Raw genomic sequence first — 25,546 nt, 5'->3', positions numbered from 1 at the left:
ATTATTATTGTTAATTCGGTGATGTAAGATTCAAACAAGAACAAAACTATCGAGTTTGTGTGCAACTACTGATGTAATATGGACAATTAAGATGTCTTAGCTGTCATGTATCCATATGAAAGTTATCGATTTTAACCATTTACAGTATATACATGTAGTGCATAGGACTCTTTGGACTCCCACAAGACATCAAAATCAAAATAAATAAATCTATGAAACATAGACAATCTCATAAAGCACGACAAAGGTGACACATTGACATCACTATATCCGCGGGCAAAAGCTTCAAATTAGTCTCGAGCAACCACAACAGCACATACACCATCTAAAGATCTCCACAAGCCATACTAACAAGCTTAAAATCCTCATAATGCAGAAAGGGAACAAAAATAAAATAAAAAAGAAGTGAAGGAATTATTTGCAAATAGATCGAAGGAACAAATATCCACAGGCCAAGCATTTCCTTGTAGAACTACCAACTTTATTGTGTATACGCTCCATAACGAGAAAAACTCGTTTAAAAATCTATTACAAACAATCCCAACGACATAATACAAATGACTCAGTGAGCCATTGATGAAGATGAGACATATCTAATGGAGGAGGATTTGCATCTTAGCCATGAAGAATTAAACATAAGGCCGGGGTGAGCAATCGTCTTGAATCATCATGTAAACAACGCCTATAAGATTCCTAGAGTAATCTAAACATGTTTGTGATCCGATTTTGAGGATACAAAACTAATGTGATCACTTCTGAAAATCATGAACACGCGTCTTACAAAAGATCCAAAGAACCAACTAAATTTTTTAAGAAACGCAATAGCATAGCAAGATTCAAGACTTGCCTTGTTCCCAACAAGCTACAATAATTTTGATTACCAACCACTCCTGCCAATGTCCATCTCTCACTATCACATCAGCTCTGAACTCAAAACCCCTTTCACAATCCAACCATTCATATCAATTATCAAAGCCATAAGTACTGCATCATGCAAAAGGATATGACTACCAAAATAGGACGCCAAATATGTGAAGCTAAAGACACACTCGGACTGCTTTAAAATGGAAAAAAAAAAAAGGAAAAAAAAATTCGATTGCAGCAAAAAAGGAAAATGATAATTTCAAACATGATGACATGAAAAGAAATCAGAAGAAAAAATGTGACCAGCCAAAGTCTCTTTCTTTCTTTCTTCTTAACGTGTCAAACTAATCCACATATCTCGTATTCTCCTTTGGGGGGTCACTCCCAGACGTTTTTGTTGACCGCCACTTATATAACTCCAAGCAGGAAAACATATAAACCCTAATTCCCTCTTGTTCTTTTCCTAAATTCATATTTTCCTTTGTTCCTTTCCCATCTAATGGCTTTTGTTTGCTCTTTAGGAAAACATAGAACCTTTTTTTTGGTACAAAGGAAAACATAGAACCTTGACATAAACTAATAATGGCTGCCAAAAAAACTCCAACCCCACTATTTCCGCATACAAACAACAATTGGTAAACCAATTTGCATTCTTAGCTCTTCCTTTGTTTTTTTCCTTGATGACATATAGTTTGGACATTATTCAAATAACAAAAGAATATAAGGAACCTATGTTTCAACTTGTATCCCCTCCAAATCCCCAAAGAAAAAAGAACATGTATATTTTTCACTTTCTTTCCATCTCCAAATAAAAGAGAAAGAAAAAACCTAAAAGGAACAAAGAAAAGTGGCTTTCTTCAGTTCCCTGGAAAACTGGATTTGCCAATACTCTTATTGTTGCAATTTGCTGCTGTTGTTTCCATTCCCATTGGTGTTGCTTGTGTTGTTGGTGGTTGAATTGTTACCATTGCTGTTTGGATGAGCATTGCCAATGATGGAGGTGATGGCTGCTGCTAGAGCTGCAGTGAAGCCCGGATCAGCTGCGATAGCGGCTGTGGCAGCAGTGACAGTATCGGCCAATGAGTTCGGCTGCTGTCCTTGCTGACCTTGTTCTGGTTGAGCATTACGGTCCATGTCCTGTGACATTTGAAGGCCAGAGAACTTTGACTGGTTGTAGAGCACCTGACCGAAGATTTGGGGCAGCAATGAGGCAGCAGCTGGTCCGTTGGTTATGTTCTGGGGCTGGTTTGGGAATGGAATGTTGAATTGTCCTGGTTGCCTTGGGAACTGTAAAGGGTTGGGGGACTGTGTTAAGTCCAATGTAACAGTTGGAAATGGAGCTGACGCTGAGATAGTGGCCATGCTTGAGGAGCATGGGAGAATGGTTCTTGTGAGCAAGTTTGAATCCATTAGGCCATCAGCGCTTGTCATAGACCCGGAGAGTAGCATTCGAGCTGCAGATGATGTGGTCGATGCCATTGCCATGGCGGCTGGCGGCAACGGGTGGTTGTGATTGCCTTCATATGTTGTGATCAGGATCGTCCTATCTTCAGCACATCTTTGTACCTGTTTGATCAGTTCAGTAATTCAAATCAATACATAAATTCGCAATGTAAAAACATAACATCTAAGTTCAAAAAAGAAAGACAACACTGTTAGATTTTCAAAAAAATAACAAGCTTACTTGTTTTCTAACTGGGCAACCAGCAGCCATGGTGCATCTGTAATAAGCTCGAGGACATGGGTTACCTTTCGCCATCTTTTGCCCATACTTGCGCCATTGACATCCATCAGTGATCTGAAACCAACAAAGTTTTCCATGAACAAACATTTTGGTACAAACAAAGATAATGTCTTGCACCGTACGATACTACTAACTAGTTACAGCTCGTCCGAAAAGCAATGAACACATATGAAGCTAACATTTCAGTTGAAATAAGACTTACCATGGGGGCCTCCGATCGAGCTCTAACAGAAACACGAGCCTTCCTCATTGTAGCCTCAGCTTGATCAACCTCCTTTGGAGAATTAATCCTTGGAACTTTGTTAGGTCCCCAATTCTGCGTTTGTTGATCAGGACTCTCCTCTCTCCCACTAACCCCCCTACCAAACTTCTTCTTCTCCTGATCAAACACATGCCCCTCATCACCAACATGTCCAGCACCAATCTTCCCATTGTCTCCTGAACCAGACCGCTGCTCCCGGCTCCTCTCATCCGAAGAAGACTGCGACGGCTCTTCGGCATCCCCATTTGCTGCAGCCAGTCCAAGATCCATAAACTGCCTCGGAACAACTATAGGCGGTCCATTGCCAGTACTAAGCTTCTTCTCTTCCACTTCTGCAATGCTCTCACCCTTCGGGTTTTGCATCAAACTCAGCAAATGCACTTGTAGAGCATTGTAATTAGTAGTGACCTGATTAAGCATCCCTCTTAACCTTTGATTCTCCGCGTTCATCCTCTCCAGCTCAGCTTGAAGAACAGCCAGCTACAAACCCAAGTAAAAATCGCAAGATCAGCAAAAACCCAAAACTGTTGACACAAAAAGATCAAAACTTAATTTTCACATTGATATTTTACCTCACTTTTAGCTCTTTTATCCTCCATGCTCGACGAAATGCCATCATCCACAACCGACTGGTCACTGCTAGTATTTGTTATGAGAAGATTCAACCCAGTCTGCAAAACCCCCCAGCAATTATGAATAGGCTAAAACCATTACAGACTACAGTAAAATATAATAAGAGCATTTCTTTAATATAAAAACATGTGCATGTTCAATTAGGCTAGTCTCAGAAACCAAAAAGCTTGAAGCTTTGGAGCCATTTCATACAGTACTCGAAAACCCAGAAAGAGAAAGGGCGGCGAGTCGACTCACGTTAACGTTGAAATCCATGCCGGAAGGGCCGTCGTCGAAGTCCATTTTGTCAGTGGAAGCTTCCTCGGCCTTGTTGTTGTTGTTGTTATCGGCGAAGAAGTCGCGCTCGTCGACGACCTTGCGCTGGTTGTCGTCTGACTGCGGCGGCGAGTTGAGGTGGTTGTTGTTGTCGTTTTCGTTGTCGTCGGTGCAGTTGAGGTTGACTGAGAATTGTAGGGTCTGGGGCTGAGGGGAGGGAGGAGGAGGAGGAGGCTGTGGTGGTGACCTGGGGTGGTTGTGGTGGTGGTGATCCATTGGAGAAGAGGCAGAGAGGCGGTGGTGGGTGGAAGAAGCAGAAGTAGAATTATTAGGGCAGTGATGTTGGAAGGAGTTGAGGACTATGGGTTTGTGAAGAGACAAGTAGGCAATTGGATCTGAATCAATGGGGAGTCCACCTCCTTTGGCCATAAAATTATAGAGACTAGACGAGAGATAGAGAGAGAGAGGTGTGAATGTGCGTAGGTGTAAGAGTCTGTGGGAGTGTGGAGAAAGAGGTGCAGATGACTAGGCAATAAAAGAGGGAGGTTGGACTTTGGAGAAGAAGACCCGCCCAAAAAAACAAATCCAAAAAAGAAAAAGAAAATGAAAGAGGAAAATCAGCAAGAGACTAGCTGGGCATTACTACTAATCTACTATGTTGTTTCTTCATGACTACTTGTTTATGATGTGCTGTCGTGTTGATTATTGGACCTTTTTTTTTGGGTGAGCTAGAGGAAAACAATTGTTATGGAAAATGATAAAGTTGAGGGGGGAGGATGGTAGGAGAGGTATTTAATGAGAAGCAAGCAAGTTGGATATTTTGCTTTTTAAAAAAAAATCACATGAGTGATGACTATAGAGAGGTGTCACATGAATGATCTTTGGGGATTTTTACCAAGTTTATCTTCAGGCCTCCAGGGTGCAATATTTTCAAAATGGGGCATCTTTTGGGTTGGTCAAAGAGATATCCTAAATATATTAATGTGGTTTGTAAAAAAAAAGTATTAATGTGATTTTATATTATAAGTGTGAATGGTGATTATTTGAAATGAAACTCAGAATCGGATCTTGGGATATAAAAAGAAAAAAAAATAGAATATATATAGATTAGTCGAGGGAAATGACGTGAGCCTCTTTACTTGGTTTTCTCAACAGTGGCGTCAGTTCGGGAAATTTGAACTTATGCAGCTATACTAACCGGTACTTGACAAAAAAAATCATCTTGTTTGAGGATGAATTACTTATATATTATTGAATGATATGTGGGCCTATATATAGGCATTTACAACACCACAATCCCGTAGGATTCGGAGTCCTAATCTACTACGGAGATGCTAATCTATCTCCTAACAGGAAACCTATTAGGCTAAGACACACACAAGGGTAGAATAGTAATTCTCCCGGAACACTCCCCCTTGTGTCGCATGCCTAGGTTGCATGGCGCACAACGTTGCCTCGGTAAAAACCTTGTCAAGCAAAACAAAAACCTCTTGGGTAAAACAAAAGCTTGATCGAAGGGAAAAAGAGCACAACGCACCAACTACTTAAGGATCTTAACATGTGATGTAGACTCCCCCTGAAGTCTACCAAACTCTAGTGTTCCGATAAACGACGCATGCCAATGCTCTTCACATGTTTCACAAAAGTAGATTTAGGCAAAGACTTGGTGAACAAATCCGCAACATTGGATTCTGAACTCACTTGATTGATCTGAACATTCAAGAACTTCTGTTGTTGAACATTGTAGAAGAACTTAGGCGAAATATGCTTGGTGTTGTCTCCCTTGATGAAACCTAACTTCGTCTGCTCTATGCAAGCAGCATTATCTTCATAAATGCACGTAGGTTGATCAGTTGTAGAGACTAATCCACAAGAATCACGAATATGGCGAACAAGTGATCGTAGCCAAACACATTCTTTCACTGCTTCATGGAGAGCGATGATCTCCGCGTGATTTGAAGAAGTAGCAACAAGAGATTGCTTTGTGGATCTCCAAGATATCGCCGTATTCCCAATGGTAAACACATAACCGGTTTGAGAACGAGCCTTGTGAGGGTCAGAGAGGTACCCTGCGTCGGCATAACCAACTAACAAGTTGTTTGGAGTCTTTGCATCGGGGGAAAGAGCTGCACGGGACCGGTGGCTGCTCTCGGCACCGCGCACGGTCTCCACGCCATGGCGGCCGGCGGCGTCGCTGCGGCGTACGGCGGCAAGGCCGGGGTCGGCGACGGCGGTGGTGTGGGGAGATACCGTGGCGGTGTTCTCTCTGCAATAGGGGTAGAACAATCCCATGTCAAGGGAACCTTTCAAGTATCGAAACAAATGCTTGATTCCATTCCAATGACGTAGCGTAGGTGCGGAGCTAAATCTAACCAATAAGTTCACTGCGAAAGATATGTCCGGTCTAGTGCATTGAGCAAGATACAATAGTGCCCCAATCGCACTAAGGTATGGAACTTCAAGACCAAGAACGTCTTCATCATCCTCTTTAGGACGGAAGGGATCCTTTTTGATATCTAGACTTCGGACGACCATGGGAGTAGACAATGGACTGCATAGATCCATATTGAAACGTCGAAGCATCTTCTGCGTGTAATTTGACTGATGCACTAAGATGCCGTCGGCCCTATGCACAAGCTCAAGGCCGAGACAGAATTTCGTCCTCCCTAGGTCTTTCATCTCAAATTCCGACTTCAGATAAGACACGGTCTCTTCAATCTCATCAAGAGTACCGATTATGTTCATGTCATCAACGTAGACCGCAACGATGACGAATCCGGAATTTGTCTTTCGTATGAACACGCATGGGCATAGTTCATCATTCTTGTAACCCCTTCTCACCAAGTATTGATGCAACCGATTGTACCACATTCTTCCGGATTGCTTTAACCCGTACAACGAACGACGTAATCTGACTGCATGAGCACTCCGTGGTCTGGAGGCACTTGATGGAGGTAAAGGTAGTCCCTCAGGAGCTTTCATGTATATCTCTGCGTCAAGATCCCCATAGAGATAAGCTGTGACCACATCCATAAGCTGCATGTTTAGTCTTTCGGACACTACCAGACTAATAAGGTAGCGGAAGGTAATGATGTCCATAACAGGAGAATAAGTCTCTTCATAGTCAATACCAGGTCGTTGTGAGAATCCTTGCGCCACGAGTCTTGCCTTATGACGCACGATCTCGTTCATCTCATTTCGCTTACGAACGAAGACCCATTTATGTCCAACAGGTTTGACATCTCTTGGAGTCAATTCAACCTTTCCGAAGACTTCTCGCTTCGCTAATGAGTCAAGTTCTGCCTGGATTGCTTCCTTCCACTTCGGCCAATCTGCTCTGCGTTCGCATTCAGCTACAGAGCGAGGTTCAACGTCGTCTTCAGACATGATCTCATGTGCGACGGAATAAGCGAAAACGTCATCAATGCATGTAGTGGCTCGGTTTCGGACCGACTGCTCACTTGTGTAGTTCACTGATATTTCGTTGTTCTCTGGCATCAAACAAGGTTCCATAGCGTCCCACGGAAACACTTGAGTTGATTCATGGACATAGCTGTAATCAGAGACAACTTCATACGATGGTGATTCATCGTTGATGACGTGCTGTGCCTTAGTCATTCGCTTCTTTCTAGGTTTTGAATCCCTAGAGTTTATCGGTCTTCCCCTTTTTCTTTGAGGAGCCGAGGCCGAAGCTGCTCCATGCTGGGCCATCTCAGCATCGTCGCCACAAGGGGCGCCGGCAACACCACGGCGTACGGTGGTGCCGCCGTCGGCCTCCGTCCCACTGTCAGGGGCGGTGCCAACGTTGCTAGGTCCAGGAGCTTGTCTTCCACGCCCGTATTTCGGGACATCCAACCGTGCCGGTACGTTCGCAGCGGGTATGTTTGATCTCGTCACTTTAGCAATATCTACAAAGCCGTCGGGCATCGAATCCGCGACTTTCTGGAGGTCGATAATGCGTTGCACTTCTAACTCACTTTGAGCAGTGCGGGGATCATAATGAGACATAGTGGGGACACACCACGTCAATTCCTGACGTTCATTTGGAATGATAACATTCCCATCTCCCCCTAACGACGGGAAGCATGTCTCATCAAAGTGACAATCTGCAAATCTTGCAGTAAAGAGATCTCCGGTGGTTGGTTCTAGGTAGCGGACAATCGTTGGGGAATTATAGCCAACATAGATACCTAATCGTCTCTGAGGACCCATCTTAGTACGCAGCGGAGGCGTAATAGGCACATAAACGACGCAACCAAAGATGCGTAAGTGTGAAATATTGGGTTCGTAACCAGTTACCATCTGGTACGCACTAAACGCTTGGTTAGCCGCGGGTTGGAAACGAATAAGTGTCGCTGCATGCAACACTGCATATCCCCACGCAGAGACCGGCAGGTTAGTACCCATAACCATTGCCCGAGCAACAAGCTGAATACGCTTGATGGTAGCCTCTGCTAGACCGTTCTGTGAATGAACATGAGGAACGGGATGTTCAACTTCGATCCCAATAGACATGTAGTAATCATCAAAAGTTTTGGAGGTGAATTCTCCAGCATTATCCAAACGAATGGATTTGATAGTATAATCGGGGTGGTGAGCCCGAAGTTTGATGATCTCAGCTAATAACTTAGCAAATGCAGCATTCCTTGTGGATAGCAATGCGACGTGTGACCAACGCGTCGATGCATCAACCAATACCATAAAATATCGAAAAGGTCCGCATTCTGGTTGAATAGGTCCACAAATGTCACCTTGGATACGTTGTAAGAATGGAATGTTCTCGGTTGAAGCCTTAGCAAAAGAAGGACTTCCTTGAAATTTAGCAAGAGAACAAGCTTTGCAAAACGAGCGATGGGCATCAGAAATTGCCATGGAGGCATGTGAAAGCACGGGAGGCATCACAAGCTCCTGTGAAGGAGGGGATGCCGCCACCGACGGCATGAAAGCCGTGGAGCTGCCGAGTGAGGCATGCTCGGCCTCACCATGCGGTGCATGGGTCGGCACGGCCTCACCGTGCGGAGCACGGGTGAGGTGATCCTCCAATCGCTTCCGGGACTTGAAAAATGGATGACCATGTGAATTCTTAAGAATTATAATCATCATATCACGTCCAGGGTGCCCGAGACGGGCATGCCAAAGCATATAAGAGTCCGAATCACAAAAGTTGCGTTCAACCGCATATGATTCAAAGATCCGAATGGAAGTAAGATACAAACCATTCCCAAGACTCTTCATCTTCTCTAAGATGCGGCGATGGCCTGCTTTCTCAGAGGTAACGCAAAGATATTCCTCTCCATTCTCAACATAAGTATCGAGGTGAAAACCATTGGCACGTATGTCCTTAAAACTTAGCAAGGTGCGGGGAGACTTCGGCGCATAAAGAGCGTCTACGACGTTAAGAGTCGTACCATTAGGCAACATGAAAGAAGCAGTGCCTCTTCCTTGAATGATGGATTTCGAGCCAATCATTGTAGTCATCGAAGAAGTCGAAAACACTAGATCCGTGAACAACTGCCTGTGCCGTAGGACAGTGTGGGTGGTTCCGCAATCAGCTAGACATTCGATTTCACCGCGGGACATCTACAAAATGACAATTAAGAGAGTCAGCGACACGGGAACAATTCTATACAATACGCCGTAGGATATTGTAAGAAAGGGAATCGGAACAAAGCGCGATTCCATCGAATGTATCACATGGCAATAGTACTACATTCTTCAACTAAAGAGTTGGAAATCATGGTATTGAAGCAGTGAAATACCAAACAGTAAACGAGGGTGGTAGAAACCATCCAATAATGGTGTGGAAACACACACAAAGAGTACCGGTGAGTGCATATAACGGACTTGGAGAAAACCGGGAAAACAAACCGGAAAACCATGTCAAAAGAACTCTAAACCGGGTGAATTTTGGACGAGGAAAACGTGGCAGCAGGGGCTGCTGCAATATGCCGGAAGAATCACGAGAAAACGACGAAAAATCGTCGAAAAACTCGGTGGAAAACCGCCGACACCTATTGCCGGAAAAACTGGCCGGTGGCTGTCGAAACTGGCCGGTATGGAGGCCGGGACTTCAGGTCCGACAGGGGACGCCGGCAGGGACCGAGTGGCGGTGCCGGAAACGCCGGGAAATGGCCGGAAGACGGCGAATACGCCGGCAAAACGTGCCGGAAACGCCGGAATAGTAACCGGGGCCGGCCAAGGCAAAACGACGTCGTTTTCGACGTTCCGAGGTTCGTTTTCCGAATTTTAAGTTCCAAATTCACAATGTAGTGCTATTGGGGTCCCATGTAACCCAAAAGCGTCCAATTTAAGAACCACGTGAGTTGCACACGTTGATCATCATGCTAAGTGTCGGATAAATAAAATTCTCAAAGAGATCGTCTTGTAAGCAAGAAGTGAGAAATTTTATTGAATGCCAATCTTTAATACATCACACATAAACTTCTAATTCCAAAATCAAAAGACTATTACAAAGTCAATGAAAATAACAATGGCAGTTGGCCATAACGATACTTGAATCATAAAGCTAAAGAAGCTAAAACGACTAATCAAAGTCGGGAGTATCCATGGTAGCAACCGGAGGCCTAGCTTTAGAAGCAAGGGGCTCGGGTTTCATGGAGATATGGTGAGTCTCGATCTCATGGTCCTCATCCACATGGTTCGATTCGGGTTGTAGAAACTTCTTGTAGGCGGAGTAAGCCTTGATCATCTCTTTGCTAGCGCGACAATCGCGATTAAAGTGCTTAAAGGAGCCACATTTGAAGCATGGAGACTTGCCATTACCGGAAGTGGAGGCATTAGGAGGTGCACGGCCTCCTTGGAGTGTGGGACGGGGACGGCCTCCCCCTGAGGGTGCGGCGCCGCCACCATCACGGGTCCATGTATTGGACCGAGGCCGAGATCGGCCTTGTTGCCTCCTACCACGAGAGTTGTTATTTTGGTGCTGATATGGAGCGTTCCTTGATTGATTCTTTTGCTTAGGAGCTTTCCCATAGTTAGCCTGTGGCGTAGAAATTCTTTTAGTGCCAACAGGTCTATTGTTGTTGTTGAGGAGAATCTCAGAATGTCTCTCCTTCTTAGCTAAGAGTGCCATTAAGTCGGCAAAAGACCGGATCTTCCCTTCCTCTACATGAGTGCGGTACGTATGAGCTTGAACCTCATAGTTGATTGGAAACGTGTCCAATGTCTTATTGAGAAGATCTAGGTCGGTCTTAATGACACCAACGGTGCCAAGATCGGATTGCAAGCATAGCATATCCTGATTGAACTCATCCACTCTTTTATAGTCCAATAGACGGATGTTATCCCATCTAATGGTCAATTCAGGAAGAAGCTTATCATGAACGTTGTTGTACCGCAAGCGTAGTTTGTCCCATAATTCTTTAGGATCTTTTACGTTCAAGTATTGCCTCTTGAGAGTTGCATGGATGTGACGTCTCATAAAGATGAGAGTCTGAGTCTTAGCCATAGGTGGGAAATCAGCAGGAGGGTCGGCAAACATGCCTTCAATCCCTCGGCTCTCAAACGCGAGTTCCATGTCGGAAACCCAGCGGTGGTATTCCTTCCCTTCTAGATCAAGAAGGCCAAATTCCGGTCGAGATGACGATGACATCTACAAAACGAATACGGAATCGATTAGATTCAAGTATAATAGGAATTAGAAGGGGTGACGTATATGGTCACATGAAAAATCGATGCAAGCGGCGATACTCATGATCGCACCCAAAACAGCGGTGCACTCAGGCGACCACACGAAAATCGATTAACTTCCCTTTCAAAACAATCGTGACTCCCCCAGGACCGTCACACAGAAAACATCGACCAAGAGGGGAAACTCATCCCTCTATAGTCTCATCGGCGTTATAAGAAAGGCCGGATTTAAGACAAGAAGAAGGCTAATAGCGCCCGATATAATATATCTATACGTTCAAAAGCGGGAACGTTTATAAAAATTTACCTTGGGAGGTTTGTAGTATACGGGAGTAGCTTCTCTTGAGCGAAGTCCTTGCTTGTGACTTTCACGTCTCTTGCGTGAATATGCGGGAGGAGCAATTTTGAATGCTTTGAGGCGAACAGCAGGTGCGGCGAGCGGCGAGCAGCGAGCAGCGAGCGGCGAATGCGGCGAATGCGGCGAACGGAGAGCGGCGAATGCGGCGAGCGGCGAGCGGCGAATGCGGAGGAAGCTTTGCGGGGCTACGGGGCTGCAGGGCTGCGGGGCTGCAGGGCTGCGGGGCTGCGAGGGCAGGGGCTGCGGGGCTGCGAGGCTGCAGGGCTACAAGGGCAGGGGCTGCGAGGGCAGGAGGTTGCGGCGGCAGCAGGGGGTTGCGGCGGCAGCAGGCAGGGGCTGCGGCGGCGGCAGGAAGCTTGCGGCGGCGGAGGAAAGGAAGAAAAATTTCGGAAGGCTCTAAAAGATTCAGGGTTTTTAGGGCTTCGTGCTGATAACGTGTTTGAGGATGAATTACTTATATATTATTGAATGATATGGGGGCCTATATATAGGCATTTACAACACCACAATCCCGTAGGATTCGGAGTCCTAATCTACTACGGAGATGCTAATCTATCTCCTAACAGGAAACCTATTAGGCTAAGACACACACAAGGGTAGAATAGTAATTCTCCCGGAACACATCTAAGTATTTTGTTAATACAATCTCTTAATTAACAATGGCAAGTTTGGTAGCTCCTACAGTATCTAAAACATTTGTCCTGGTAGGAAATTACCTGATTCATGTATTACTGAACAAGTAATCGACATTATGTATAGTGAATGAGAAGTGTCAATTATCCTCATACCTGGAGTGATTTCTTAATTCTCATGATAAAACCCTAGTTACCCTACTAGTTACGCTACGACTTTTACTACACCAGGCAAATTAAAATAGTGACGGATCAATGAGAGGGGACGACTTCTGTGGGCTCAAGCTTATGACAATCATCAGACGTTCCCTGATTGGCCCGGCGCCTCTCGTGCAAAGCTAAGTCCGAGTCAACGGTGAAGATTATAAGAGACTATTGAGTCTTCAGGGATGGGTTTGACTCCGTCAGCTTCAGGTTAGTGTATGATTTACGGCTCAATTTTTAAAATAAAATTTATTCATGGCGTGTATATATAATTTATTATAATCTGAATCGTTTACACTGTATGACTATTTTCTTAGTGTTTTGTAATTATCTTTTACTGTTTTTTTCTTTAAATCTGATTACCTAAGGATCTGACATCTTAGATATAAACTATAGTAGTCAGTAATGCAAATGTTTCAATAGTGGTCCATCTGGGTCAGAGTCTTGACTCCGTTTTTGTTCCTTTCCAATTTCTCTTTTATCTATGAAGACAAATTAATTGGTTTTATTTTGTTGATTATTCTAGTAAAATATTGTAAAAAAAAAATTCCTTTTGGCACGCCTAATAAGCAAAGTGTTGGCTATATTATATGACTTTTAGGTATATTTTTGATTGAGTCATAGGGAAACAAATTACTTATCTAGTACAATGTAAAGTGAAGAATTCAAAATGGTATGTGAGCATTTCGCTAATTGACTGCTATACCGATAATGTAAATTTGTCGCATGTACGTATTTCAAAAAAGTTATGATCCAACTTAAAACCTTAGATACATTAAGTATATGTCGACCGTGTTAAAAAAAGTGTGCAGACCAATGTGTATTTAGATACTTAGTTTATTGACCCACTACGCACATATTCAACTTTTTTTTTTTGAGATTATTAAATGATCTTGTACGTTTCCGAGTGAGGAAATTGTAGGGCTGTAAACGGTTCCAAAACCGTCAAAAATAATTAAAACCGTAAACCAAACCGTGTTATTTAAACGGTTCGGTTTTTGTGTTTTTCAGAGTAGGAACCGTTAAGAACCGAACCAAACGGTTCCGTTACGGTTCCGGTTCTAAAACGGTTCCTGCAAATGCTGTTGAAAACTAAAGCAAATGCAAAAGTCCATATAATGCCAGCGGGTGTTTAGCTGTATTTACTAAAGCAAATAGCAATGCTTTTCAGGAGTAAGGCATTATGCATATGCAGAACAGAAGTTGTTTGTGCACACAACAAACAACAAACAACAAACATAAAGTGATAAAACAACGCTAGTTAGTTTGGCAATTTATCAAGACCACAGATTCAAAAAAAAATCCAGCAAACTTAAGCTTTAATGAGTATATCAACTCAGAAGTCAACAACAAAGAGATGCCAACCAGTTGCCACCATCATAAAAAAATACACTACACCATAGAATAGTTCACTTGGATACTTAAAACATAGTCAAATAATACTAGAAAAAATCTGTTTAAGTTCATAGTGCTTCTTCTACTGTTGTTTCACTTCAGCTTTCTTCTTCTTCTGCCAGAGGTGATCAAGACCATTGTCAGCAACCCCCGGGAACAAATTACATGACATCGATATCAGAAGTAGAGCATCACTAACTAGAACTAAGATTCTAGTTTTTCCCTCTTTATTTCTCTCACTTATGATCAACCAGAGCAGTAATAGGTTTCAATCATATATACTAAAAGGAGCAGGATCCAACAGAACAACAATGTCGAGAAGCAGATATTGAGACATGAAAAAACCAATTCAGAGCAGTCATAGACTATAGAGCCCAATTCATCAAATCCAAACTAACAACCCAAGCTCTATACAGAAAGATTAAAACTTTATGATCCCAATACCTCAATGATCAAAATCAGAAAGCGAAACCAAAATCCCAATAGCCAAATGAAGTTTAAAGTTCCTAGTGCCCAATTCATCAAATCCAAGCCTACAAAATTGAAAATTTAACATCCCCAAGCATAGTACCAAACACTTAAACTTCAATGTTAGAGAGAAGATATTGAAACCAGACACGACAAGATTGAGATGGGAATATATAGCCTTCTACAGCTTGACAAACCCAATACTAATATACCAAAGGACAAGATAATACTATGAAGATAAACAAACAACTTCTAATCTGCGACTTGTAAATCGAAACAACGATTACAATGAAGAATCGAATAACTCGAATGAATCAAAATTGCTTACCTGAAAAACTGAGTAACTGATATGTACTTGAAGAAGCTCCAATGGACAATGGGAATCACAACCAAGCCATCGCCGGAATCCCAATCTGACTCACCCACCCCCGCTGTCGGGGATCTCGTCAACTCCTTAACCACCCAGCGAATCTACCACCATCAGAAAAATTGTCGTTCACTCTCCATAGCGGTCTTATGGAGCTCCGCGCCGTGTTTTCGTCAATGAACCGGAGACTGGAAGCTTTGGGAACGGATTGAAGTTTTGGGAGTGGGAGGTTGTTAAAGTCTTAAAGTGCAGAGTCGAACTGTTATTGCGTGTGCCTCATCACTCATGGTTGAATAGATAATTACTTAGACATCTAACGATCAGTATTATCTCAGACTATATCCAACGGTTCCTATGCATTTCAAATATTAGAACCGAACTGAACCGTTTTTATATAAAACGGTTCGGTTCTAGTCATATATGTATTTTTTTTCTCATAGAAACCGAACTGAATGGGTCTTAATTGGTTCGGTTCCAACGGTTCCTTAAGGAACCGGGACCGATTAACAGCCCTAGGAAATTGTGACTTGAGTGATAAAGAGCTATATGATATTAATGGTGCGGCGTATACATGCGAGAATCAGTTAACCTTATAAGCTTAATTGCATTACGGTTTCAATGACTATACTCACACCATAATGCCACACATCTAAATAAATTATGTAATAAAATAATCGATGGACACTCCAGGATGACTATGAATCAACGATACAGTCAAATACTCATACAAGTCGTGTCTCGAAAAGACGATGATGTACGTATAAGACATAAAATTAATAGTCTTGAGATTTCAAGGTGATTTACTACCTAAGGTACCAAGTGATGGCCGGGGATTCCATTCTTACCCTAGGTTGAATACTTGAATATTAATTCATCAACATGTTAACAAAGTAAATAGGATCGATCTCCACTCTTTTGCATGATGCAAAAGTATAGATCGAGTCATTGAAATAAATGAAGGAATTGAAAGGGAGCCGCATAGTTTGAACTTTGAACAACTTAGAGTTATCAAAAAGAGCAAAAGGGTCTTCCGATCCATTGTCTTAATATCTCCGATGATTTTACCAGAAATCAAAGCTTGTAGCAAGTTGCAAGTTGCAACTCAAACTTCATTTGTGATATCTACGTGAGTCATGTGAATTGTAATAAGTTCGAGGCCGGTTGCCAATATGAAGCTTATCGTATATATTAATTAATGGACCAGAAAGAAAAACTGCCAGACTCTTCTTTGAAATTCATGGCCGGAAAAAAAATAATTCCCTCGTTGGCATGCAATTAGCTAGATATGTGAAATTGGCCAAAGAAAAAGGTTCGGCAGCTGTCCAAAGGGAACTGATATAGTGAAGATCGAGATATATAAGATCGTTGATTTGAAAAGTGCATGAAAAGTTTAATTTTCTGCGAGAGAAATCTTAGGACTAAAACGTGATTCAATTAATCCAGATGTTTCTGGCCACCGGCCAGAAAGTAGAAGCAAGTATGTTTACTTGATCTGTAGTACAGTTTACAAAACCTTAAAGTTGTCTTCCAAAATGAGAGAAAAATAGGCAAAAAGTGTTTGGAAAGCCAGGCTTGTCTGCATCTTAAGAAAAGACGAGAGTTAGTCACGGTTGAAAATCGTTTCCAAATTATATTTTTGGTCTGAAAGTTTCCAAATATATTTGCCGCATGCTTTTCTAGTGTGATTGTTTAATTAACAAATGCATAATTGGACGATTTAGGCAGTAGAGGCATTTATGCCTGCTTCACTGCTTGTGCTTGGGATCGGACAACTATGCATGGGCCACTCTGTGTGTGCTGTAACTAACATATATATACAAGTTGAAGAAGTGTGGAGTGCACTCAGTGCCTATGCTAACAAAGAAGGCTGCTGCATACGATTCTCAAACTTTAATTAATCGATCATTGCTCTTAAACAGCTTTTGTTGTTCTAATGTTCGTAGAGACATCCATTTTCTTTCTAGGGTTTGAAAAGACCGACTTCCCTGACAACTTCAGAATCGCTTTTCTAATATAGTTTCTATATAGAAGTAATAGAACTGTCTTTGCATGTATTAGTAATACTAATTTTGCTTTAAGGCTCTGCATGGAGAAGGAGATAGAGGCAGACCTCCTAATTCTTCAGTGATTGCGGCTTTGTTCTTGTCTGCTTCAACCATTGACTAGCGAGCTAGCCATCGTTATTACAAACCTAACCTGAATGAATACTTAGGTCCAATGAAACAGAAACTAATAATTAAGCTGCATGATCAATGAGAGATGGCCTGTATATAATTAATTAACATATATATGTTTGAAAAGCAAGACCTAGCTAGCTAGCACGCAATAAGTTTACAATGTGCTGTAAATTTTTTCTTCTTTTTCTCCCGTTCTTTGGTTTTGTTAAGTTGGTCTGAAGAATATGCTGTAATGATTCTTAGCAGCAGCGAAATTACGTAGAGGTTTAATATGATTGATTATTAGCTGGGATGCTGGATAAGACTTATACATACTATGATATATCGATGGTGGGGGATGGTTGAGCTAGCTATACACGTGCGTGCATTTATATATGATATATCTACCAATTTTAAAATACATAACAATAAATAACATGATATATATATATATATATATCATATATAGAAAATCTTAACTGCGAACGGTGCAGATTCAGTGATTCTGCCGACACGCAACGAGGTGATTCCGGTGACGCGCAACGACGGTGCGGATGTTGCAGGCTGTGCTCCCCCTCCCGGCGCTCTGGTCTATGCCGTCCAGAATCTCAAAACTTTCCTCAAGGTGTCCTGAAATTTGACATTTTGAGATTCCGTCCGGCGTGGGCTACAGCTCCGGCCGGCACATACCAGAGTATCCGGAGGGGGAGCACGGTCGGCACCGTCCGCGCCGTCAACTAATTTAAGGTTTTTCAACATATATTATCCAAACATCCGTCTAGCTCTAAAAGAATTATCAGCCGACATACACTGGTTGATAAAGCTTGAGTCAACTAATTTATCCCCACTTTGTCAAAGTTCAAATAGTACGTACGCTTAGTTTTTGTCTCTGAGTTCAATTTAGTTAAGCCAATTTTCGATGCATATGCAGAAGCTTATTATAATTAGGAAGACAGAAAAATGTTATAAGTCAGTTCCCTAAGATTTTTCATTTTGGTATTTTATAGATAAGAGTCATAAAACAATCAATCTGTCATATCGAACTGAAATATAATTATATATACATGTTCATATACGGTACAAGGCCATGTAATTCTAAATCCCATCATTAAAGTGTATAAATTACCTAACTGGAAACTTGATCGCTCTTTTGTTATATTCTTTGTTCTGCAACCTTGCCCTTAAATGGTTACAAGTTACAACGTCACTTAAGTCACTAATACCCCAACCATATGACCATATCGATCATGATCAGGAGAGTTAGTGTAGACGTGTAGTCCTTTATGCACAAACAAAAAGCAACTGGGTTAACAGTCAGAAAAGGAAAGGAAAGAAATAGGTGATTTGTAGTTGAAGAATGACGAGTATCTAATTCTGGGTTTAAATTTGATGTTGAACGAATCAGAAGGAGAAGTTCAAGTCATAGAGATTAGGTATGAGTACTTGATCATAAGTCAAGAGAAAATAAGCAACTTCATATGGTCCCTAGCAATTTTACGCAGGTCCCTTCATCTACTCATGAACAATTTTTCCTGATTGCAATCTACTGAACAATTGTGCTTTACTTAAATAACGTTCTGGAGTACCATTACAGACTCCCTAAATTATATACAAGTTTGAAGTTTCTTGCTCGATTTTTAATCGCAAATGGCATCCAAGAACTTGTAGACTAGAGAATTTGAGAAGGTGCTTATGAGCTAGGTCTACTAGCCTGTTGAAGTTAACAGACAACGTTAGTAAGAGCGAGTTGATATCAAGAATAGAGTTAGATAGCCTCAATCAACCCTGACAAGTCGCAGTCTTAACTAGCCTTTCATTCTTTAGGGTTTGGATTTGCAGCACATCATTTTCGAGTGTTCTAACGTGCACAATACTAATATTATTCGCTTTTCGGCCAACTTCATCCAACTACGAAGTCTCCAATGTCAAGAAACTTATCATTTCGTTTTCAAGTATTCAAACACAAATGACGTTCGGAGCACATGTGAAGGTCCATGGCCCTCCCCCTCCTTATGCGACTTGTGGCCATTTTAATCATCTTAAATGTATGCATGTAGGGTGCAGAGAGTACAAAGAAATTAAAATCAGTCACAGAAAAAGAGGATGAGTGGTCCATTTGGATGATATAATGTGAATTTGTATACAACTAAATAGTTCCAGTATTGGTATATATACATTTGCAGTCCAAGGGATTAGTTAAACAGTGATTCTCCATTATTCAACATCTTCATCAACTTTTTTCGATGACAACATCTTCATCAACTTCACATGCATTTATTCGAATCATCTATCAGTCGGCTCCTGGAGACTCTTAAGGTCATGCTTGGTTGCGAAATCAGTGCTGGGAAAGGAAGTTGATACATTTCCAGTTTTTTCTGAAATTGGAAATGAACCGGAAAGGATAATAGTTTTCTAAAGGTAAGGAAAATTAGGAGGCAAGTGGTTCACATGCCCACAGAAAATGCAAAGAATTGATTTCCTTTCACTTCCGTGAACCGAATTGCCAAACTTTGGGCATCATTGAGCCAACAATCTAGAATCATGGAAAAAGGAGTAGATTGCTCGTGGAGAGAAGATAGAATCAAAGTACTACGATAGTATTGCTAGGCAAACAAAAGAGTAGGGTAATTACAAGCACACAACTTCAATCCTTAAAGGCCTTGAGTCTCAATAAAACACCCACTCGCAACAGACGGATGGGTACTAAGTAGAAATTGCTGAGTAGCATACGACCGGGTGCATAACACTACTATGCTTCAGCAGACAAATGGCGGGTCATCCATGACTGGAAGCGAGACCAAGCGAGCTGGACTGCAGCTTCATCCTCATCAGGCATTCCCATGCCTTTCCTGCGCTTCACACCGTCTTCAGACCTATTCATGAAAGCATGGGCATTGCCCGGATACAGGTGCACCTCATATGGAATTCCTGATGCTTTCAGCTTCTCCTCCAAAGACTCGGCAGCCTGAAAATCAAAATCCAGTGATATGACGAGACATTTTTATTTCTTCAAGTATGTACTCTAAAAGTAATCACTACTGCCGTCACATCAGCTATTATGTTTCAGCAGCCAGTATTCAATATTTAACTTTCAAAGAAGGATGATGTCTAGGAGTGTATACAAGGACTGAACCCTCAGAACTACCCCACATTTCCAATTTTCAAGTACTCCTACTTATGGCTCATCCCATAATAGTTTGAGTGCAGCTTGAGAGTAATTTAACAGGAAGGTAGTAAAGAGGAAAACAATTTGAAAATATAGTTCCTTTTAACTTAAGTGGTACAGTTCCAGTAAATAGAACTAGGCAACCTATGAAATGTAGGATGCTTGCGCATGCACAAAACAGATTTGGAAGGCAAATTACTGTTCCCAAATGAAAATTTAAAACAATTAACCCAATATTGCCATTTCAGATTTACATATGAATCGCAACTTGAGATTCTTATATTCCCACTTCACTTCTTCATAATTGTTTTGGTTCCAGATGAGTGGTTTACATGTTATATTTCAACTATACTATTAAATGAGCATTTTTTAACATCACAACCAAGGTGCTCAACAAATTGAGCCTAGATTAACAACCAATAGATTAAAGTATCCATAATTTAAGGAACTTAAAAAGATACAATTAGAAGAGCCAACAAAAAAGATGAAGATACAAATAGAAAAGCACTTACCGTCACATCTGAAAAGCCAACAAAACCATCAAGCTCTCCAAAATGAGCCTGAATAGGAGCCTTAGCTTGAGCAGGATCAGCAAGATCTGATGATGGTAATCCATAGAATGCAACGACAGCATCTACCTCAGGGACTAAAACAGAACTTGCAATTGAGAGAGCGCCTCCCATGCAAAATCCAGTAACACCAACCTATTTTGATGAGCAAACAGGTGTGTTTAGCAATTACAATGGCGTAGAAGGACCAGTAACATCACAGAAATTGATGAAATATATTGTGCTCTGTCGGAATGTTTGCAAGATTCCTTGATGTAGAAACAGTTGTAAACTTTTTTTTTCTTGACGCCAAAACAGTTGTAGACTTACTATGCATTCATGAGATTGGTTTAATGTACAACTCAAATTTACACATCCAAGCACAAACCTAATCCCCTTTTAGGAAAGAAAGGTACAAAAATAATTTATTGTCTGAGCCTGACAATAGTTTAGATTTCCCTTCATTGATCCAGTATTTGGTCTATAGTACACTGAATCTTTAGAAAGTGGTTTCTCTAAGAACGAAACTGTAAAAGCCAAAAACTATTGAATATATGTTTCACGTTTCTCCTTGTTTTGTTATATGGACAAGTTTACATATCTTCCACTGTTTCATGTAAATGTTAACTTCTTCCTCTCCCATGTCTTCCGAATTTTTTCAATACAAGTTGTATCACAAGTCGAGATACATGCATCATTACACAAAACCAGCCAAAATTGTAGTTTCTAGCAAACTCACTTTTAGTTACAACAAAAAGTAAAATCCGACGCACCTTCTTTGAACCATTTGATTTCAGCCAATTAACTGAAGCTTGGATATCTTTTACAGCACCTTGCCAATCGAGACCATCCATCAAATGTTGTGCTTCAGCAACATCCAAACCAACCTTTCCCCGATACAAGCTGGAACAACAAAGCAAGAAGACGGTCAGTAATCAAACGCAGTACATAGTAAAACCGACAGGCTCACAACCTTCAATGAAACTAGACTTCAACGAACTTACTCAGGGATAAGTGCCTTGAATCCAGGGCAAGTTCAGAGATTTTGACAGCATGGTTCTTAATCTCAAAATCTACACCCCACCACTCCTGAAGTACAACAATTCCCGGAGCATCTTCTTCGCAAACAACATACGCATCAAATGCCTGACAACATAATAAAAGAATAGAAAGAAACAAAAATGATACACAGTTTAGTAGCAGCCAAAGACTGAAATGTTCAACAAATACAATCTCGCAAGTCTCAAGATTACCCAAAAGCTTTTGCATAATCACATCACATTATACAATATTATCAAAACGCTAGTGAGACAACATTGATTAAAAAGCTTAAATTGTGAATCAAAAACTGATAAGACATATATATCATACTAACTAAATAACTAAACTAGATAGCATGAACAAAAGGTAAGGTTTACAGCCAGCATTGGCTCAACCATAGATAAGAGGCAAGCTTCGCAAGAGCTGATTCACCAAATCAACACATACAAATCCAAGAAATGACACAAACTCAATTCAATTCCACCCTAAAAGCTTGAAACTTCACTGAAAAACCAATCAATCTCCAACTCCCATAATTTCAAATACAGAAAACCCAAGAAAAAAAAACTCACAGTATCATCTCTCTGGATTTGGACTTTCTTAAACGGCCCAGCAGATGCAGCCATGGCGCGAACAGAAACCCGAGAAAGTGAAGAAGAGAGTGAGAAAGTCGACTGAGAATTGGAGAAGGCTTTGGAAGCTAATAAAGATCTCAAATTGACAGCAAACCCAGCCCCAGCTAGCATTCTTCACTGTGGCCCTTACCCACCAAACTGGGGGTTTATAAACGCCGAAAAGGCCACTAAAACGACGCCGTTTTGTCACTGTAAAATTAGGGATTTGTATACAAAATTAGGGCTTTTTGATTTTGTATAAAGATTCGATTTTTAGTTTCAAAGAATTGGTCTTTATGGTACAGTCAGCTGAGTCTTTGCTTCAGCTACTCCAAAGCTTCCTGAAAAACCCAATCCAAGTCAAACAAATCCATTCCCGCCTAATCACCAACGGTCATCTCCTCCCTAACCCAAACCCTAATTCCCCAAAATGGAAGAGGACTCTTCTTTACAACAATCTGATCAGAGCCCACCTCGATTCCGGCGAACCCCACAAGACCCTTTTGCTCTTTACCCAAATGTTGTCCCTTTCAGCACAACCCAACAGCCACACTTTTCCTCCGGTCGTCAAAGCCGCCGGTGGCTGGTTGCGGTGCTCCGGTGGAGCCCTCCACGGGCAAGCTGTGAAGCGCGGCGTTTGGGGGGACCCGTTTGTGCAGACGGCGTTTGTGAGCTTGTATGGTAGGTTTAAGGAAGCTTGGGATGCACGTAAGGTGTTTGATGAAATGACTGAGCCGTGTGTGGTTGCGTGTAATGCGATGCTTGATGTGTTGGGGAGGAATGGGGACATGGCTGGTGCGGTTTCGATATTTGAGAGGATGGTGGAGAGGGATGTGGTTACGTGGACGAGTGTGATTAGTGGGTTTGGGAGGAATGGGTGGTTTGGTGAGGGGGTTTGGTTTTTCAAGAGGATGATGGTGAGTGAGGATGTGAGGAGTGGTTTGGTGAAGCCCAATGAAGCTACTTATGTTAGTGTGATTTCTTCTTGTGCTAATTTGGAAGGGTGGGGGTCTTTGTATTGGGGAAAGCAAGTTCATGGGTATGTTGTTAGGAAGGAGAGTCAGTTGAGTGTGTTTATGGGGACGGCGTTGGTGGATCTTTATGGGAAGTCAGGTTGTTTGAGAAGTGCTTGGAATGTTTTTGAGAAAATGGAGGTTAAAGAGGTTTGTACATGGAATGCAATGATCTCGGTGTTTTCTTTGAATGGGTGGGAGAAGGAGGCTTTGGAGTTGTTTGAGGAAATGAAGGTGGAAAAGAGGTTGCGGCCCAATGTGGTTACATTTGTTGCGATTCTCACAGCTTGTGCCCGTGGGGATTTGGTGAAGTGTGGTTTGGATTTGTTTAAATCAATGTCCAAGGACTTTGGGGTTGAACCGGTAATGGAACACTATGGTTGTGTGATTGATCTCCTGGGCAGAGCAGGGCATTTTAAGGAGGCAGCTGAACTTTTAAAGAGCTTGCCTTTTGAGCCTGATGCTTCTGTGTTGGGGGCTCTTTTGGGTTCTTGTAAGATTCATGGGACCGCTGAGCTGGGAAATGAAGTTGGGAAAAGATTGATCGAGTTGCAGCCACATCATTGTGGACGATACTTGGTTCTGTCAAACATTAATGCTGGGAATGAGAGGTGGGATCATGCTGCTGCTGTGAGGAAAGAAATGGTACATGCTGGAATTCAGAAAAGTCCAGCCTATAGTATGATTGATGTAAGGTAGAATTTGTGCCACTTAATTTCTGCAATGGCGAATGACAATGACAGCTATTTTTCTTTAGAATTTGATGTTAGCTACTATAGAATGACAGAACTCAGATTGATACCGTACATTACGTCCAGAAGTTGATCAGATTATGTGGACGTCATAAAAAAAACCCACCGGTATGGTTTATGACCAACTCTTGTTTAGAATTAGAATGTACACTTTTTTTGGCAGTAGGGAGAGGAGACTACGCTGGAAGCCTAGAATAGTTTGTTGCTGTTGTTTTTTTCATTTTTTTTATACGTAGAATGAGTATTTGGTAAACTAAAGAGTCATTAACACTATTGGTTATTACTCTTTTAGCATTAAGCCAAGTTAGCTTTATACTTGATACAAAACCTCCCAGGATATTAATCAATGCTTGTAAAAGTTGGCATGTAAAGAAACTCAAAACTTATTTTAGCCTTTCCTTTATATATGAAAGAAATCAATCTTTCTTATTAGGCCATCAGTGATTGGGAGAGAGAGAGAGAGAGAGAGAGAGAGAGAGAGAGAGAGAGAGAGTTGTTAACCTCCCTCAATAATAGTCCTTCCAGTCCAAAGAATTGAACTAAAGAAGAATATCTATGTAGACATACTGGTGTCCTTCTAGTATACTTGTACAACTTTAATAAGTTGACAGTCTAAAATTAGAAACCCACTTTGACAATTAATTGGTAGGTTTAGTTTATACTTTTTATCTTCATTAATATACAATCGTGCTACATACGATCAATTTGGCTATGGCTAAAAGGCCAAAGTTTTAATATACTGCAGGGAGTCATCCCTTTCAATAGTAGTTTCATTTGAATGACACATTGGTTCTTTATTTATTTCTTGGTTAGATTCTCTGTTTGTTCTGTTTGAAAAATAAGGGTAAAGATAATTCCATCTTCCAGTTGGGTCAGTCAAGACTTGTATCGAATATCATTCCAACATTTTGGTTATTTTATGTTCGTCGCAAAGTAGAAGCAAACAAACAGCTTAAAGGTTTGCTCTATCACAATAGCAGTCACTGCTGACGTCTTGTTATGTTCTCCACTTGACCATTTAACTTTGCATGCCATTTGAAATATAATGAAAAACGTATTTGAGTTGAGCGCTCCAAAGTATTAATCAGATTAGTGTTTTATAAGTATTGCACAATGTTCTCAAATCATGCATGTTTTGTACAAAAGGTTTTGTCTCTTTCTTGATGGGTGTGTTTGAATTTGGTTGTGTTAGTCATCCAGGAGTTCTTTTGGTTATGCATATATAGTGTTCCGTTTCGCCAAACAATTGGATTACCTATTCAATAGTTCACATTTTATGTGATTTGTTCTGTTCTTGAGATGTGGTTTAAAGCATACCTCACGAAGGCAGGAATCTTTTTCTCGTATTTACGGTAGCAATATACTTTTTCAAGATATATGGCTAGTTCAATAGGTTTTAGTTACAAATCTTAGAACATTATGTG

The 25,546-nt window shown here is 41.4% G+C and overlaps 3 protein-coding genes and 1 long non-coding RNA gene across 4 annotated transcripts; 1 reads left to right on the top strand and 3 right to left on the bottom strand.

The window, feature by feature from the left end:
- Positions 1-885: 885 nt before the first annotated feature.
- Positions 886-4,276, bottom strand: LOC126797845 (probable WRKY transcription factor 31). Its single transcript, XM_050524577.1, is given in 6 exon segments — positions 886-1,785; positions 1,787-2,430; positions 2,549-2,662; positions 2,811-3,350; positions 3,443-3,541; positions 3,741-4,276. Coding segments are annotated over 6 exon segments (1,908 nt in total). The 5' UTR covers positions 4,188-4,276; the 3' UTR covers positions 886-1,721.
- Positions 4,277-13,892: 9,616 nt separating this feature from the next.
- On the bottom strand, positions 13,893-15,054 carry LOC126800114 (uncharacterized). The gene is made up of 2 exons (XR_007672684.1): positions 14,794-15,054; positions 13,893-14,112 (listed from the first exon to the last, which is right to left on the bottom strand). It is a non-coding gene; the product is annotated as an uncharacterized LOC126800114 (long non-coding RNA).
- A 4,473-nt stretch (positions 15,055-19,527) lies between these two features.
- Positions 19,528-22,493, bottom strand: LOC126799343 (uncharacterized). The gene is given in 6 exon segments (XM_050526527.1): positions 19,528-19,953; positions 20,667-20,858; positions 21,476-21,605; positions 21,707-21,734; positions 21,737-21,848; positions 22,316-22,493. Coding segments are annotated over 6 exon segments (852 nt in total). The 5' UTR covers positions 22,490-22,493; the 3' UTR covers positions 19,528-19,737.
- A 160-nt stretch (positions 22,494-22,653) lies between these two features.
- LOC126797856 (putative pentatricopeptide repeat-containing protein At1g10330) lies at positions 22,654-24,164 on the top strand. Its single transcript, XM_050524596.1, has one exon. The coding sequence runs from the start codon at positions 22,654-22,656 to the stop codon at positions 24,067-24,069; it is 1,416 nt and encodes a 471-aa protein (XP_050380553.1). The 3' UTR covers positions 24,070-24,164.
- Positions 24,165-25,546: the final 1,382 nt, after the last annotated feature.

Source organism: Argentina anserina, chromosome 6, assembly GCF_933775445.1.
Source record: "Argentina anserina chromosome 6, drPotAnse1.1, whole genome shotgun sequence".
Lineage (NCBI taxonomy): Eukaryota > Viridiplantae > Streptophyta > Magnoliopsida > Rosales > Rosaceae > Argentina > Argentina anserina.
The sequence above is the reverse complement of the archived record's forward strand: the minus strand, read 5'-3'. Positions and strand labels throughout refer to the sequence as shown.

Bases quoted from the DNA above. Each gene is read 5' to 3' on its own strand.
- LOC126797856 (XM_050524596.1), top strand. From the start codon at position 22,654: ATGGTACAGTCAGCTGAGTCTTTGCTTCAGCTACTCCAAAGCTTCCTG.